This window comes from Salmo trutta, chromosome 25 (assembly GCF_901001165.1).
Source record: "Salmo trutta chromosome 25, fSalTru1.1, whole genome shotgun sequence".
NCBI classification, from domain to species: Eukaryota; Metazoa; Chordata; class Actinopteri; order Salmoniformes; family Salmonidae; genus Salmo; species Salmo trutta.
Genome location: NC_042981.1, coordinates 23,152,815 through 23,171,034, shown reverse-complemented (window position 1 = coordinate 23,171,034; position 18,220 = coordinate 23,152,815). Strand labels below are relative to the sequence as shown.

Sequence of the window (18,220 nt, the reverse complement as noted above, 5' to 3'; positions counted from 1 at the left end):
TTGGTATGGTATGTATTCATTTCGGGATGTCCATCATCCATTTCATATGATACACTATATATACAAACGTATGTGGACCCCCTTTCGAATTAGTGGATTCTGCTTTTTCAGCCATACCCATTGTTCCAGCCTTGCAATCTCCATAGTCAAACATTGGCAGTAGAATGGCCTTACTGAAGAGCTTAGTGACTTTCAACAGGTATGTCTTTTCATAGTGAATACTTTCGCCTCAGAAGTTGACCACAGAAGTTATCATAGTGAGTCATTGTCATTTGCCATATGTTGTGTAGATCAACCAGCCATATGCCTCAACCTCAAAATAATGTATAGGCAATACTTGTAATGAAATGATATGGTGCTATTTTCCACATTCATTTGGGATTGAGGCATACCTGGAGCTACACAACAGATGATGAACTGAATTATCAATGGGCTTGTAAATGATGAACACATCAAAGCTATGTCAACGTGATGAACCATCTTGAGCAGCCATCTTCAGATACAGTAGAACATACTTCGTAGACTCATCTGACACTGCCTGGAGATAGCAGTCTGCACCTCAATAAACCCTGCATGTTGTTCAGCTGCCCCTGCATGTGGGTCATCGACTGCTTTAAATTGTTCAGCAGGACCTGAATCTCCGGCCTAGAGGAAATCAGGTGAAGATAAAGACAGAGGCTTAATGCCCATTTGACCATCTTTAGGATTCTTTCTCACTTTCTCACCAATCAATAATCTGGTGCCTCTGGCTGAATCCCAAATCACCCCTTCCCCCTCGGCCCTCCATTTGCGTGTCTACGCGCGCCTCCGCCATTTCCAAAGCTGAGGGGGTGAAAATGATCGCGGTGGTGTAGGGGGTAGTTAGACCCTCAGATAGCCACTTCGACCAAGCCAGCAAGGCTTCAGAGCAAAGTGCTATCCTGACACGCACTGCAATATGTTTGGAGTTTGCGCAATTTCATATAAAATGGAGAGGCGTGTATAATTAAATGCCGCCTGCATTTTTTTATGTCTGATTTCGAGACTTCACACATGTAACAGATTAACTACCTCCCAAAATAAATGTTCAAATCAAAGTTTATTTGTCACGTGCGCCGAACACAACAGTGAAATGCTTACTTACAGGCTCTAACCAATAGAGCAAAAAAGGTATTAGTGCAAAAAAGGTATTAGGTGAACAATAGGTAAGTAAAGAAATAAAACAACAGTTAAAAGACAGGCTATATACAGTAGCGAGGCTATAAAAGTAGCGAGGCTACATACAGACACCGGTTATTCAGGCTGATTGAGGTAGTATGTACATGTAGATATGGTTAAAGTGACTATGCATATATTATGAACAGAGAATAACAGTAGCGTAAAAGAGGGGTTAACTGTTACTGATGTTGATATCTTCTAAAACGACAGGGGGATTTGTTAATTTGAATTTCATGCTCGTTTTATTATTTAAAAGTGGAACATGAATTGCATAATTTAAGTCAGGAGTGTTAGCAACATGTGACAATATAGGGCCCTCTGAGTTAGTTGGTAGGGGCAAGGAGGTGGTTTCAGATTGCCCCGAGGGGCCAGGGTTCAGGTCTGGAAGCACGGTTTGGACTGCTCCTACAGTTTTGCTTCAGTACTGCATTTTAACTGACGCCAGGCCCAGAAAGACAATTTCCATAGACGGCCACATAGAGAAGTCAGATTAGAAAATTCCAAATAAGAATCTTTAGTCAACACTTTTATGCACAAAACATTCATTGAATTATTCAAATAATCCTCGCTGAGGCCGATTTTTCTCCATCACACACCCGAAGATATTAAGATTTTATATTCACCCAATGTCTGACATGTTTTTGGATGACGTGATGGTGTAATTGCTGCTAGCGCTGCTGCCTGTGTGCACTGAGTGCTAGTGCGCATGTGATGTTGGTCCATATGAGTCAGTCAATGAGCATTATGGGTAATGTAGTCAGATTCATGGAGTGACTGGCAAATGCTGATTTTGGAATGAGACCCAGCCAGGGTTTATGCCAGGATGAGCCAAATACATTATGCATAAACGCATTTCATCAATCAGTGTCTGTGTAAATATTCATCTCCGTGGTGCGAGACCAGTCAGGCCACCTATCCAGGTCGGAATATAACGTTGCAATTAGGTGCAAGTTCACTGAATTGATTAATTACAGAGTTCGTTTTTTGAGTGTTCCGAACTTAAAGCAAAAGTAGGCTATGGTTTGTCTTGACAAATCCTACTGGGCACAGACATCAGTTCAGCTTCTAGTTTTGATTTACATTTGGTTGAGTTGTCAACTAACGTGAAATCAACAAAAAATGTCACCTTGTCAATGGATTTAGGTTAAAAGTTGGGTGAAAAAAAGACAAAATACCCTTATGTTGATGACTTTGTTGCAAATTCAATCAGTTCTCCGTTGATTCAACGTCCTCACATAGTTTTTGGTTGAAATGGCGTGGAAACAACGATGATTCAACCAGATTTTGCCCAGTGGAATGTTTACCTTGCCAACTCGCAGTGTTGGAAAAATCACTCAAGTGTCATCTTGATTAAAAGGAAAGATACCTTAATAGAAAATTACTCAAGTAAAAGTGAAAGTCACCCAGCAAAATACTACTTGAGTAAAAGTTAAAAAAATATCTGGTTTTAAATGTAATTAAGTACAGGGGTGGAAAATCACAAAATTGTCATACTTAATTTTTTTGTCTTTTACCCCCTATTTTGTTATATCCAGTTATGATCTTGTCTCATTGCTGTAACTCCCCAATGTGCTCTGGAGAGGCAAAAGTCGAGTCATGCGACCTCCGAAACATAACCTGACAAACTGCGCTTATTAACACCTGCCCGCATAACTAGCTGCACCAATGTGCCGGAGGAAACACCGTTCAACTGACAACCAAGGTCAGCCTGCAGGCGCCCAGGCCACCACAAGGAGTCACTAGAGCGCGATGAGCCTTGTAAAGCCCCCCCCAGCCAAACCAGCCCCTAACCCGGACGACACTGGGCCAATTATGCGTCGCCCTATGGGACTCCCGCTCATGGCCAGTTGTGACACAGCCTGGGATTGAACCCCGGTCTATAGTGATGCCTCAAGCACTGCCTTAGACCGCTGCACCACTAGGGAGGCCTCTAAATTGTCATACTTGAGTAAAAGTAAAATGTAAAAGTAAATACTATACATCAACGTTAGCTAGGTGGCTAACACTATCGTAAGCTAGGTGGCTAACGTTAGGTAGGCTAGGTGTTAGGGTTGGTTAAGGTTAGGGTTAGGAATTAGGTTAAAGGGTTAAGGTTAGAGTTAGGTGTTAGCTAACATGTAGTTGTCTGAAGAGGTTACAGAAGACATAAATGCAAAAACTGTCCCACTTTTTCTGAATTCACTCAAATAACAGTACTAATGACAGTACTACAAGAAAAAATTAACAGGATATAGTACTACAAGAACCAGAGCCCTGACTAACCCAAGTACAGGGGGTCCCTTATGTAAACTGGATCTCTTTCCTCCATTGGAAAAGCCTATACAATTGTCCCACTTTATCTACTCCACGCTGTCCTACTTTAGCTAGCTAAGGTTGGTAAAGTGGGACAACAAAAAATGACAATTACTAAATATAAACATAATATTGGCAACTTCTTTATGTATTTTGATGCACCAGTACATAGTATGTACATTTACATCACAATTTGGGACAGTGCATTATTTATGACAGTTTTATAATCTTAAAATCAAAACAGAAAAAAAGCTATGTCACTGATCTTACTGTGAGCTTCCTAAAGTGATGTGGTTTTGAACATGGGTTTTCTCTGCAAAGGCTTAGTAACAACAGTTTTGATTTGTCAGACCAAAAAACAAATGGGTGAAGATTAAGCTGTCACTGTTTATATGACGTCCCACTCTTTTTGAATTCATCCTAGAGGTTTGATTGATGTGTGCTTGTGTTCAACTCCCCACTCTGACATCCATAAAAAGGCTTAAAGCCCATCACATGTTCCACATCAAATTGAATTGAGATTACATGTACTGCACCACTAAAACTACTGTATGTAGCCTACAATATCCTATGAGGATCATATTTCCAATACCAGAATCATGGCAATGGAAACCACAATAAAACACTGAGTGTACAGTAGACTTTGAAATCCACTGTAACACAATAAAATAGCTAATTAAAATGTATTGAATAAATCCCCTACAATAGGCTACAAATAAACGTTTTTTTTCTCGAAAGAGTGTAATTCAATTATAATTGTCTGTTTGAACGATGCTGAGTGAATGGCGTTTCAAGCCTCTCTGCCTCACACTAGAAAACAATTAGGCTATTCTTATTGAAATATTTGTAAACATTTTGCGCAAAGTTCATAATATTGGAAAAATGTTCTCCAAAATATCGATTTAAAGCCACCGTCTACAATATTGCTATAAATTAAAATGATAGATACCGGTAATTATAATAACTTTCAATTTCTAAATTTGTTTTACTACGGATGGGACTTGGGGTAAAAAAAAAAACACAGGGGTGGGGTAATGTGTGCGGAAGTGAAATCAAAACTCCGTGCAAGCCACCTCGATCCTGTGATAGTTAGTAGTCGTTAGTGATCTATGAGCCAAAGGTCGATAGATCTTCATCTAATTGTGAAATCATGGAATCAGACAAGGTACTACATGTCGCTAACTTTAGCACACTGTTTGTGTGCATGGTGCTAAAGTTTCCGCAAATATTTGTTTTGATGCGCGCGAAATCGACAACGGGTGTCAGCCTCAACAGTCTTCTGCTGGAGCTAACCGGGTATGTTTTACAAGGCAGTGCATGGTTATATTATACTCCGTCCTAATATCTGCCTTTTTAGGTTCTATGAATGTGTAATTTGTTGTTGATTGATGTTTGCATGGTGGTTTAATTGTAGACTAGAAATCTAATTATATGTGATGATAATACATAATTGCAACGCTTGCGGATACAGTGTAGCCGACAACATCATGCATAAATTAAGTTACATTGTATCGAGTAAACCCATGATATGCAATACACTTCCTGCGTTCTATGGTTGACTCGTGTAAGATGAAAGTAAATAGACATTCAGAAAAATGACATCAAACCATACATGAAATCATGATGACTGTACAGACCATGTTGGAGTGTTGCTCTGAATTGAAATATCCTTGTTTCAGGGCAAGTATTTATCAGATTTGGTTCAGCATCAGATTAAAGATGGCCCAGGGAATTTGACCTCATCCACCCAGATGGCAGTCTGCCTATTTTGTGATAAAAAAAATCAGTGTGTTTGCTTGTTCTAATGGACATGGAGAAGCTCTATCTTTGTGAGACAGTAAATATATAAATGTGAAGAATATAAGTTATCATCCTCCACAGCTCACTGGATCCTGACACTCTGCCAGAATTACACTGGCTCTCAGGCAAGGAAGGAGTGGTAGGCCTACAGCATGGGTATTCTACCGTCTCGCTGCTACTTTACATGGTTTGTTGATGTTGCAGTCCCTAATCTCTCCTTTTAGCAACACATCATCCTTTCACTTCTCTCATATCCTGTTGGCTCGAAGCACCATACACACCCAACTTTATTGTTCTAAGGAACATTCTGTAATTTGGATCCTGAGGCATTATCGTATGCCCTTAAATACAGCGCATGGTTGGGTCAGGTATGAATATTCCATCACCAGGTTGCTCCCTTGCAGATCCACGGCTTGCTTGTTCACTTTGTGTTCCCTGTTGTTCCTACACATAATTCTTTATCTTCCATAAACTTAATATCCCATTTCTTTGTTTTAGGTTCATTGTGTTTGTCACCTACCAGATGTACTATGACTACCCACCCCCAACCTACTTGGAGTACCCCATCCTCATTGCTCAAGGTGGGACATCTTTCTACCCTTTGGTAAAGGTGAAATTTCCTGTTCATTCATTTAATGAAATAGTCCTGTTTCCCTGTTAACAATACTCTCCAGACAATAATCCAACCACATTGTTAGCTGCCGACTTATCTTGCATCCCTTCAGGGTTGTTGCTAACCACAAATGGTACAAAATGAAGATAATCTATAGTGGTTGTAACTCCGGGTATTCGTTCCCCAAACCTACAGTGGGTGACAATGCACAAGCCTTGCATACCTGATCTCTGTATCAGTGTGTTACACAGTGAGTTACAGCATGTTCTTTTAATCCTGTTGTGTGCCATTATTTGTCCCAGATGTCATCCTCCTGCTCTTGATTCTACATTACAATGGCAGCCTGAAGCAGAGTCTGATCTATGCAGTTGTGTATCCTTCCTTGCTCATGCAACAAAACAACACACACACACACACACTCCTGATTTACATAATACTAACATTTTGGAAATTGGTAGCAGATCCTTGACATGGCTTGATCAGGTTTGTGGGAGGCTGGCAACTACTCACTGTGCAGAAGTGGATAATTGATTTGGCCATGGTAAGTAGAAGACTGAGGAGAGATGTGAAAAAGAGCAGTAGGTTATTCACACAGTCAATGTCCACAATGCCAGAAAGCATATTGTATTATGAAGAACAGCTTGCAAAGGACTCTTATTAGAGTCACATTGATGAAATTGTTTCCACAGCCAAATATAGATATAGCACCAGTCAATGATGAAATAACATTGAAAGGACTTTTGACATTGATGCAAGTTATCTTAATCAATTGCTTACCTTTCCATCTCTCTCAGAGCCTGTGTACATTCATCAGTGCTGGCAGTAAGTTTGCCCAGCTCCAATGCCTGTGGCAGTCCAAGGACTCAGGCCAGGTTAGCGCCCTCTCCTGGGGTATGGCTACCTACACATGTTTTGGTGAGTGAACCGTTCTAAACCACACACACACATAGGCCGTAGCCCTTACAGATCTGTAAGGATATAAGCATGAGCGATACAGCAGCAAATTGGAGCTATGACCAAGTGCCTGCCTAGGTGATCTCGCAACCACAGCAATGAAGATAGTCATGGAATAATGTGATTTATGTTAACTGTCTTGTTTCAGCAAGGATTTACACCACCAGTGTGACAACTGGAGACATGCAGGGTAAGCCAGTCCTGCCACTGCAATTATCAGGTGTTGGCTGGAGAATGAAAATGTCTGTTATTACTCATTACATTAGTGCGCAGCAGCATGTGTTTCTAACATCTCCGTTTTATCTTCCGCTGTCCACAGTTCTGGTGCGATTTATTGTCATGGCACTGCTGAATTCATGGGTGCTAGCTTCAGTCCTGTACTACAGGAAAAGGGCTGGGGAAGTACAGAAGAAGCAGGATTAAGTCTCCTGTCACAGTTTTTACCTCCCCAATGTCTAAAACTGGACAATTTGTCTGCACTCTCTTCTTTCAATGTTTAATTTCACCCAGACATGAAGCTGAGAACTGGACTGTGTGGGTGACAAATGGACAGGTGGCAACCCTTTTGATATCAAAAGGAAGGCTTTCTTTTCTAAAAAGTTTGGTACCATTCTTTTTAACATTAATGCTGGTTATAAGCCAGACATTCCATTTGGCTGTATTCTCAGTTTGACAACAGGTCAAGTTAGTGCAAAAGATTGAAAAATGTGTTGAGCTAATATATTGGGTGTGTTAATCCTTTCTTTTGAGATGCAGATGTTTCTCAGGATAACACAGCTGTAACTTTCAATTTATTTTCTAAAGATTTTAATCAATAAACCATACCACCTTTGAAATAGTAGCCTCCAGTTATTAGCGAATATCAGAAAGCATAATTGTTCTTTCAGCATATCTATAGAACTATTTGACTGGTATATGCAGATATCACAGGATAGTGATGCATAGCTTATTGGTATAGAAAAGACAGCATACACCTCAATGACCTAAACCAGAAGGCACATACGTTTCTTTATTGTAGCAATATCAAACATGCATTCTGGATGAAGCGCCTTTAAATACAAAAGTGGACAAGGCAGTATAAATAATACAATGTGCACTGTATGTCATGTAAAATATTGTATATTAATATTTATATGTATAAAACATGCTTTTCAGAAGCTTGAATAAAGGAGAGCACACCATCACTCTCCACCTGAAATATGAGCCAGATGCACACCACGTGCCAAGAGGAATTCTTTACAAAAATATCAGAAACATTCAAAAAGCTTCCATTACATGTTACTGTTCAATACTTTCAGCTTGTGAATGAATACATTTGTAGAGACTTTTTCCATCTTTAATTAAACAAAGATAAGTAAACTTGATGTTCCCCTCTTCCATGGAGAAAAATAGAAATCTTACTATGGGTGGACTTCCCAAAAGAAAAGGCATGTAGGCAACAGCACACAGACGATTTTGAAGATGGTCGTGGGGCCCTCCAAGTAGATTTTGAAGATGGTAGGGGGGCCCTCCAAGTAGATTTTGAATAGAAAATAAACAGCATAATTTGTAAGTCGTGCTTCATCTCTGGTTTGCTCAGATGTACATCCAAACAATGAAGGAGTCAAGCTATGGTATTAATGTTGCATTCAGCTGGTGCATTAAACATCTCCTTATAAATTGTCATGCTGCATGGTGTAAGTACATTAAGGCAATGCCAGGGTGAAGTGCTATTAGGTAAGTGTTAGCATCTGAACTTCAGCTCTATCCACCTACCAGTTTATAGTATAGTTCTCCTTGTGGGCGTAGTGTTCTGCACTAGATACTTACGATGGCTTGTAATCGTGAACTGTATTATTGAAAGAATTGTCTTTACCACGAACATTCAGGTTGGCAGATCACCTCAAACCTCATCTCTTGATCTCTGCTTTTTCCAATGTGGATTTCTGAAGTGTTGTCAAGGTAAGTGCTTCAGCCCTCTGCTCTCACATGTCGTTTAGCTTAAATGAGGCTGCTGTTCTGTGTTGAGTGAAAATCGGGATACAAAGTCCAAAGCCAAACCCCTTCCCATGACCTCGACATCCCCTGGCCTCACCCCCTCCTTAAGGAACCTGGAGAGAAGTTGCTCTTCGTATGCACACAGACGACAAGTAGTTGTGTTGGCACATTGTTCTCGGGAGACTAGCAGTTGAAGTGACTGGCAAAAAAGACAAGGCGGAAGTGGAATAGATAGAAGTCTTCTGGAAGAGTGAAGTGCAATCAAAGTTGTGCATGGAGGAAATGCCAAGTGGAACATTGTTTGTTATCAGTCTTTAGATTGCGTGTTAGGAGGAAACACCCAGCACCTCGAACCAGCACCACATTCCCAAGTAAGGTTAACTGGAGGAAGAGAAAACACAGGGGAAAAGTATTAGTTTCTCTAAAACCAACCCACAGCTCAGCGACATTGCCTGCATCACAGTATGCATCCCCCCACATAGCATGCAGCTGTCACATACAACCACCCATAGTCACACAACTTTGCAGAATGGATCTTTTGATTGCATGTTTTATTGCAAAATGTCAGAAGTCATCGTAAATAAACATACAAACCATATTATAACACTCTTCTACATTAAAAAGACTAGTCAATCTGAAACACACAGAAGAGTTAAGTCATGATGTCTCAATGGCCACTTTTGGAGTCTTCTCGTTGCATCCTGGGGGCGTCGGATCTAGGGGGACTGAGGTGAAAGGTCACACGGTTCAGTAGGAGGCTGATATAAGAAATGGGATATCCAGAAAGGAAAGGGTTTTAAGGGTCTGATCATAGGAATCAGATCCAGTAGTGTGGTAGGGTTCCTGGAAACCTAAAAGTGTTTAATATTTCCTGACATATTCAACTATGAAGACAAGAGAACACATGCACATTTAATTTCTTAAATTCAGGTACACAAACCCCTTCTTGGGCATGGTCCAAGAACACAAACTCACTGCACAACATGCCTTTCTGGGGATTTACCTAGGCTTTCACCCTATCTGCTCATCAGAAATCAAAAGCATCATCATCATCGATATCATCTAACTCCCAATGCCAGTCCTGTAGGCCAAAGTCGAGCAATCTGAAAGAGGAAAGTGGTGTTGAGCATGGCCCCTAACCACAGAGCACTAGTCACATATAAGTATTTAAAAGGTGTAAGGTTACCCCTTTTCCGTCCACCAGAGCCCTAGCTTTACGGTCTATGTCTGGCCTTTGCTTTTACCTGTTCTTGCTGGGGGGCAGCTGTCTGCTGGGCCGCCTCATGGACTGGCTGGGCTGGACCTTCATGGAGACACGGGGTGAGGAGCGGGCAAAGTGCTCGGGGGCCGGCGGCTTCTTTGGGATCTTCTTGACCAGTCGTCCCACCCACTCCTGCTGCTCCTCCTGCGACACAGCCAGCAGCAGCAAGTTCTTGGCCATGGACACATCATAGTTCACTGCAGGGGGACAAAAAGGGTTTATATTGTGTTTAAGACAAAGAACTGTGCAAACAAACTTACGAAACAGCGCTGCACACCTCAACCCCCTAACCATCCCTATATATATGCCCCTGACAATGTATTTTTCTATGATTATACAGTGCCTTCAGAAAGTATTGATACCCCTTGACTTATTCCAGTTTGTTGTGTTGCAGCCTGAATTAAATATTTATCTCACCCATCTCCACACACACTACCCCATAATGACAAAGTGAAAACATGTTATTAGAAATGTTTGCACATTTATTCTATATAAAACACAGAAATCTCATTTACATAAGTATTCAAAACCCTTTGCGATGACACTCCAAATTGAGCCCAGGTGCATCCAATTTCCTTTGATCATCCTTGAGATGTAACTACAACTTGAATGGAGTCCACCTGTGGCCAATTAAATTGTTTGGAGAGAAACACACCTGTCTATATAAGGGCCTACAGTTGACAGTGCATGTCAGAGCAGAAACTAGATCATGAAGTCCAAGGAACTGTCCGTAGATCTCTGAGATAGAATTGTGATAAAGTGCAAATCTTGGGAAGGGTATAAATCTATTTGTAGAATGTTGAAAGTTTCCAAGAGCACAGTGGTCTCCATCATTGGTAAATGAAAAAATATGGAACTACCCAAACTCTGCCTATTGCTGGCCATCTGACCAAACTGAGGAACTAGGTAAGAAGGACCTTGGTCATTGGCCAAGAACCCAATGACCACTGTGACAGAACTACAGAGTTCCTTGGCTGAGATGAGAGATCCTGCCAGAAGGACAACAGTCTCTTCACCAATATGGGATTTATGGGACAGTGGCCAGACGGAAGCCAGTCCTGAGAAAAAGGCACATGACAGCACGGTTGGAGTTGGCAAAAAGGCATGTGAAAGACTGAGACCATAAGAGATTCTGTGATCTAATGAGACAAACATGAAACTCTTTGGCCTGAATGCAAAGCGCTATGTCTGGAGAAAAACAGGCACAGCTCATCACCCGTCTAACACCATCCCTACCTTGAAGCATGGTGGTGGCAGCATCATGCTATGGGGATGCTTTTCAGCGGCAGGAAGACAGGTAAGGAACAATGGGGAACAATAAATGGAGCCAAATACAGGCAAATCCTTGATAAGTGCAAACAACCTTAGACTGGGAAGATTTCCGTTCCAACAGGACAATGACCCCAAGCATACAGGCAAAGCAACACTGGAATGGCTTCAGAACAAGATTGTGAAAGTCCTTGAGACAAAACTTGAATCCCATTGAAAATCTGTGGAAAGACGAAGATAGCTGGGGAATGGCAAACTTAACAGAGTTTGCAACGAAAAATGGGAGAAAATCCCCAACTCCAGATGCTTCTACAAAGTATTGACTCAGGGGTGTGTTATGGAAATTAGATATTTCTGCATTTAATTTTCAATAAATTAGCAAAAGATTATAAAAACATGTTTTCACTTTGTCATTATTCGGGTAGTGTGTGTAGATGAGTGAGATTAAAAAAATACAAATTTGAATTCAGGCTAACAACAAAACGTAGAATAAGTCAAGGGGTATGAATTCTTTCTGAAGGCACTGTATGTAAACCTGCTCTGCAATAAGCAACGACACCACCCTCACGCCCCACCCATACCTTTGCAGGGCGCGATGATCTCTTCCTTCTTGTCCATGTGGTCCTTGTGACACTTGATGTGGCAGCGCCTGCACTCCAGGGCAGGAGGAGGCTTAAACATGTGCCACAGGGGCTTGGTGCACGCCTCACAGTTGGTAGGGAAGTGGTAGAGCGTAGGGATGAACTCGTGGCCCTTGTGGCAGATGTAGCTGGACTTCTCTCCACTTGCCAGCTCCACTGGGAACTCAGGCTCCTTCTTACACTCTCCCTCGTTGGCATACAGAATCTGAGGAGAGAAGGAAGAGGTCATCATGGTCAACGCCAATCATTACCATCAACAGTATAAACTAGCCTCATCACATGAATCATTAAATTAATGCATGAACAAAGAGCCATAAGAAGCAAGGGACCTGGAATATCCTAGGGATCTCTTTGGCGTCAGCACGGTAAACATCTGTTTGAGTGACAGGTCGCACGTGGAAGAGTTTACTGAAAAGGGAATAGAACAAAACGTTAAGGTGGGAAAAAAAAAGACTACAGTTATCTGCATTAGCATGATCATTTAAATGTAAATAAAAGGAGCAGGTAGATAGTCATTACTCACTCGATATCCAGCACCATATAGGGGTTGGACAGCTCTTTGTCCTGTTCGCTGTTATAGAACAGAATCTTCTTGCTGCTCACAACCACATACTAAAGAGAGACAAGAAAACATTTGAAACTGTAGAACATCAACAATATAAAACTACAATGTCTGATCAGTAAGCCAGGTTGTAAATCTTATCTTCACCTTTCTCTCCCATCCAAACTTCTTGGTGTTGTTCCTCACCGGCAGTGAGAGCCATCCCTCTAGTCTCATTTCTGAGAGTGAAAGAGGGGGGAAACATTAAACAGCAGGGAAATGTTGTGATAGATCTACACACTTCAGTTTGTACATATTCCCAGGAAACATAGCTTTTTCTATTTCAGTCCACAAAAATGATGTAAACAGCAGATGCAGAAAATGTCCACAGCAACTCTGCACACATTATGGATGGACTCAACTGCAAAACATGCAGGTTAAATGGTTTGTTTCAGCTGCAAAGAAGTTTTCCTTCATAAATGGACAAAATATCAATCAATCACGCAAATCATCTGAGTCATTAGTAGCCTATTAAAGTGATCCTGTAAACATACTGGCAACTGGACAACACAAGTCAAAAACAATCACATGCCAAAGACAATAGGAAAGATAGCTGGCACTCCAGGACGAGAGAGCAAGTCACCTCATTTCCCCCCCATTTGTTTTTGGCCATGTTCAATAGAATAAGGGTGCAATCTTTCTTGTACTTAAAAAAGGGTGGTTACAGAAGGACTCTGAAGACAGCAGATAGGAAGGCCAAACCAGACTCCAAGTACTAAAACTGTCCAGAGAGATGGGGGAAAAAAGGAAAGAAAGGATAAACGAAGACAATAGAAAATGCAAGAGGTATAGAAACATTACTGTAAAAGTTAAGTGTAAAAATCATTGAGTGAATAAACTGAAGACAGAAGCTCAAGTGGTCTTAGCTCTTTATTAAGCAATAAGGCCCAAGGGGGTGTGGTATATGGCTAATATACCATGGCTATGGGCTGTTAGGTGCTCTAAGGTAGCCCAATTATTGTTTTCACTAATTGGTCTTTCGATCAATCAGATCAGCTCTGAAAAATATTTGATGTGATTGGTCAAAAGACCAATTAGTGGTAAAAAGATGATTTAAACACAGCCTGTTTGCTACATACTGCAGTCAGACTGTCAACATTGAAGTTGCTTGTGGTGAATAGAAAATGAGGGGTGTTGTACAAAACAAAGTCATCAGCGATTGTATCATCTCTTACCAATCAGAGAATCGAAGCAAATGGCGAATTTTCAAAACACTGCATACCCACGTGTGTTCTGGCATTGGCCCAACCCATTGGTCTTTGGGAACAATCAGAACGGTTCGAATGTGTTTGCGTTCTAGAAATCATTGGGGAAGTACTCAGATCCAGCCTCATTGTGGAGAAGAAACATCCGTGGCAAGGAGTCTGGGTAGCCAGGCAACTGTCCCTAGGCACCATGCAACGCGGACCGCCTGGATACAGCCCTTAGCCGTGGTATATTGGCCATAAACCACAAACCCCTGAGGTACCTTACTGCTATTATAAACTGGTTACCAACGTAATTAGAACAGTAAACAGTAAAGTAGTTGTGTCATACCCGTGGTATATTGTCTCATACCACGGCTTTCAGCCAATCAGCATCCAGGGCTCGAACGACAGTTTATAATTAGGCTTAGAGTTAAGAAAATAACCGAAAGTCAATTTAAACATACATGTGAGGTACAATGCTATGTGAACAGGACTGCTTGTACATTGGGTTTTGCACACACATATAGTATAAAATGGGTACTCCTTACCTGTGTAGGCGTCGTCCGCATCAAAGTCTGGTCCACTGTTGATACTGGCTGATTCCAGGGAGGAAACGTTGGTGGAGCTCAGGAGGTTACGTAGCTGCTCTATGTCACTATCCTTACTGTCCAGGGCCATCTGCAGCTCGATGCGTACCTGACTCTCATCCGCTATTTGCTATTTGACACAAACAGGGGGAAACATACATATGAAATGTCTGTATTTTGAGGCCCCTGTTAACTTAGTTGATCTCTCTTGGTGTGACAGACCACCTGCATGTCATTGATCTCTCTCTGGTAATTAATGATGGTGCTATACAGGTGGTTGTGTAATGGTTGTGTGACAGTTAGTTTAAGGTTGTGTTGCGCTTGGACTGACCGCCTGCATGTCATTGATCTCTCTCTGGTACTTGATGATGGAAGAGTTGAGTTTCTCCTTCTCCGATCTCAGCTCCAGCTGCAGCTTCCTATTCTCCTTCTCCTTCCTGCGTACGTCAGTGTCGTTGCCGCGCCGACTGCCTGCGGCACGTACCTCCTTCCTGTTCATGATCTCCGCCAGCTTGTTCACAGCCTGATGCACACAAGATAAATCAATAGTCATGATGAACATTAAAACAATAGACAATAAAGACAAGTGTCTTCAACACAATTTCCTAGCTGTGCAACATTGTAAAACTTTGAAGAAATGACATTAAATCTGCCTTACCTGGGTCTTCAGTGTTCTCTCTGACTGGAGCTGCTTCTCAAACGTGAGCTTCATCTGGCTCATCTGCTGTTCATCATCCTTGGACATCTGCAGCTCTGAACACATGGCAAATAGAATAGAACATTATCTGATGTTGAATGGAAATATAGTTTACGCTTTCTAACCAACCACATGCACACCCACCCACGCAGGTTGGAGGCAGAAACTCACCTTCAAGTGTCTCCTTGAGTTTGTTGTTGAGCTCCTCCTTCTCATTGGCTAGGTTAGCCACGTCGCTGGTGAGGGTTCGGTTGGCCTCCTCCAGCTGGGCAGGAAAGAACAGACAAAAAGTGAGACCAATCCAATAGTATTTCGCTGCAGAAAGCATCCTCACGGCCCAGCAGGTGTCACCTCAGTCAGACTCACAGATCTATTGGTCACAATGCTCAGTTCTGTTGTTGTTTACTCCTGGTCCTGGCTATAGTCCCAGCCAAGTACTACAGTAGCACACAAGCAAACCTGATTAAACTTATCAAGTTCTTGATGATTATTCAATCAGTTGAATTCTGTGTTTTCTAAACCACTAAGCAGGGACAAAAGCCCAATCCCACTGCAGCCCTCCAGGAACAGGACACCAGGCAGGGTTCGTACAGACAGTGGCAAGTCAAATTCAAGGACTTTCAAGTACTTTTTCACACGCTAATATTTATTTTCAAGGACCATCAATTTGTAATAGTTTCTATTATGCAATTGTTTTTAGTCACCAACAGATGGCAGTATATCTCCACAACCTCATGAAAAAAAACTAACTGATGATGTTGGTCGATTTCCTTATATGAACTGTAACTGAGTAACATCTTTGAAATTGTTGCACGTTGCGTTTATTCTTTTGTTCAGTGTACGTAATATTAAATTGACTTCATATTTAAATTGTCTTTATACTGTATTTCAGTACATTTTAGGTCCCACAGGTTGTCCCAACACATAATGGCATGAAAGTGAATTCTGACAGTGTAAAAGGACCTTAGATTACTCTAAAATGTTGTATTCTATAACCATTTGAAGAGAAACTAGTTATTAATGTGTTTGATTTAAAACTCTCGCAGGGGACCCTATTTACATTTTAGCAGACCCCAAGTTTGGCAACCACTGTACTACTAACCTCTCCCCCTGCTTGCTTCAATGCTTCCTCTCTCTGTGCATCTCCTTTGCCTCCTTCATTGCAGCCTGACTCAGCACTGTCTGTCTCACTACTCTCTATAAAGGAAAGGTATTTTGTTAGGGTACTTTAAGTTCTCATATCTTTTGATTATAGCTAGCTTAATTTCAGTCAACTGCTCCTGCTGAGTCAGGCTCCGTTCAATGTTAGCTTCTAACCAGCTAGTTATAGCTAGCTACCTGGCTAATAGCCAGAGCTCTTGAGCTACCTTGCTAGCTAGACATCTGACTGACATATCAGCAACCAGTTGTACACTCATTCTCCAAGACTCGGGGGGGGGGGGGGGGTGTTTGGGCGATGTCTGTTGACACAACAGGAGTCGAGGGATGTTAAAATAATTCCTAGTGTCAGCGGTGTCTCTGCTACTTGCCACTGTAGGTCTGGGCTGAGGTAGCTCGTTTCCCCTCTCTGTCGTGGGCCGAGTTTCCCGTTGGAAAGTGGTGAATGAATGCGCTGCTAACAAGGCAAATCCGGGGGATCAGGTGAACATAACGAGCATACATGAATCATTCATGATTCCACTCGTTTGCAGAAGTAGACGCAATTAGAACTCGGATCAAGATGCCTTCTGAGCGTTTATCAACGCTGGGAACGCAATAAGTGGGTAAACGATAATTAACAAAATAAAAAAGGTAAATAAATGCTTTCATAAATAAATACAATCCCTGGTTGGTCTGGCAAAACCCATTCATAAACATCAATATCCTGCCAGGCAGCATTGAATCTACATTTGCCTGGCATTTTACCTATGGATGTGACGTTTGGCGGTGCCTAATCAGTCAGTTCTGTACCTGCCTGGCTGAGTGGCAGTGTGGGTGGAATGAGCGATCTCACCTGGCAACCAGAGAGCGAAACACGTGAGGAAATAAAACTTCTGGTCTGCCTGGAAATTAATTCGCAAGACCAATACATTTTCCTAATATTTTTCATATTAACATAGTGGATCATTTTCCGTTCTCCTCTCATTCTAATTCAAATACTTTTCAAGTACTAACTTGAGAAAATGTCTGACTTTCAAGATATTCCAGTATAAGAATTTCAGAGTGCCAAATTCAAGTACTTTAAGTACCTTGTCCGTGTTCTTCTGATCAGGGTTTGCACCAGTGCCGACTCACCGAGCAGATGGTGATGTCCTTCTCGCCCAGCTCCTGCTTGTGTCGGGCCATCATCTCCTTGAGCTCCAGCTCCTTCATGATCTTCTCCTTCTCCAGGTCTGAGTACTGCTCCTCAGCGATGGAGCGAGCCAGCTGCTCCGAGTCTGCTTTGGTCAGCGTGATCTCCAGCTGCGCCGCCAGGGAGTCCCTGGGGGGTCAAATATGTCACATCATGGTGAATTGAACATGGGTGTTGGTTGTGTTGTTTTTTTGTGTCGTTTGTGTAAATAAATCAATAACGATATTCATTACAAGAACTCTGTAAAGAGGAAGAAGGCTTAAACAGACCCTAGAGAAGCTCATCCTCTTCTGAATATCTGGTCAGGTGTTTATAAGTTCAGCAGGACTTGAGTTGTAGACTAATGTCAGTAAACAGTGTAGGGCCACGCCACTTCCTTGTACTCACCTCTCCTCTTGTAACTCCTGAAGTGACTGCTGCATGTCCTTGTAGAGCTTGCTCTTCTCTTCGCATTCATCCTTCAACTCCCGCACCTGGGTCTTATACAGCGTCTGGGCAACACAAAGAGATGAGCATCTTCAAAACACAAATTCACACTGCCAGTGTGCAAGAATGCATACAAAGGGTGCAAGTTATCTCAAGTTAGGATTCCACTGTCAAAAACCAACCATTAAGTGTTATAGCTGCAGCGGACTTACCGAAAAATACTGCTCAGCCTCTAGCTGGTCCTGAAGTTCCTTCATTTGGCCATCTGAGTCCTGCCTTTCTCTGTGGTCACAAACACAAATGAATCCTTTGAGTTTGTTTTATTGTGATGCCATTTTCTGTCTGCGTTATTATTTGCAAAAAAAGTAAAACATTAAAAAAGGGAG

At 41.8% G+C, this 18,220-nt stretch overlaps 2 protein-coding genes across 5 annotated transcripts in view; one reads left to right on the top strand and one right to left on the bottom strand.

The window, feature by feature from the left end:
* The first annotated feature begins 4,520 nt into the window (after positions 1 to 4,520).
* On the top strand, positions 4,521 to 7,692 carry slc66a3 (solute carrier family 66 member 3). 2 transcript variants are annotated; one of them, XM_029713225.1, is made up of 7 exons: positions 4,521 to 4,785; positions 5,788 to 5,870; positions 6,205 to 6,274; positions 6,386 to 6,443; positions 6,697 to 6,817; positions 7,005 to 7,046; positions 7,176 to 7,692. In XM_029713225.1, the coding sequence occupies exons 1-7, from the start codon at positions 4,640 to 4,642 to the stop codon at positions 7,277 to 7,279; spliced, it is 624 nt and encodes a 207-aa protein (XP_029569085.1). In that variant the 5' UTR covers positions 4,521 to 4,639; the 3' UTR covers positions 7,280 to 7,692. The 2 variants fall into 2 exon arrangements, with proteins under 2 accessions (XP_029569085.1, XP_029569086.1); XM_029713226.1 differs by lacking the exon at positions 4,521 to 4,785 and adding an exon at positions 4,810 to 5,476.
* Positions 7,693 to 7,835: 143 nt separating this feature from the next.
* LOC115162175 (rho-associated protein kinase 2) overlaps positions 7,836 to 18,220 on the bottom strand; it is a 52,781-nt gene continuing 42,396 nt past the window's right edge. Inside the window, exons 20-33 of one of the 3 annotated variants that reach the window (XM_029713222.1) lie at positions 18,047 to 18,116; positions 17,796 to 17,899; positions 17,351 to 17,537; positions 15,248 to 15,341; positions 15,038 to 15,132; positions 14,711 to 14,902; positions 14,341 to 14,509; positions 12,714 to 12,784; positions 12,528 to 12,616; positions 12,334 to 12,412; positions 11,945 to 12,209; positions 10,078 to 10,291; positions 9,837 to 9,936; positions 9,364 to 9,558 (exon numbers count right to left, since the gene is read on the bottom strand). In XM_029713222.1, the coding sequence (XP_029569082.1) occupies positions 9,861 to 9,936; positions 10,078 to 10,291; positions 11,945 to 12,209; positions 12,334 to 12,412; positions 12,528 to 12,616; positions 12,714 to 12,784; positions 14,341 to 14,509; positions 14,711 to 14,902; positions 15,038 to 15,132; positions 15,248 to 15,341; positions 17,351 to 17,537; positions 17,796 to 17,899; positions 18,047 to 18,116 (1,705 nt within the window). In that variant the 3' untranslated portion in view covers positions 9,364 to 9,558; positions 9,837 to 9,860. Of the gene's footprint in view, positions 9,215 to 9,363; positions 9,559 to 9,836; positions 9,937 to 10,077; positions 10,292 to 11,944; positions 12,210 to 12,333; positions 12,413 to 12,527; positions 12,617 to 12,713; positions 12,785 to 14,340; positions 14,510 to 14,710; positions 14,903 to 15,037; positions 15,133 to 15,247; positions 15,342 to 17,350; positions 17,538 to 17,795; positions 17,900 to 18,046; positions 18,117 to 18,220 lie in introns of those variants that run through there. The other 2 variants (XM_029713224.1, XM_029713223.1) reach the window with 2 other exon arrangements.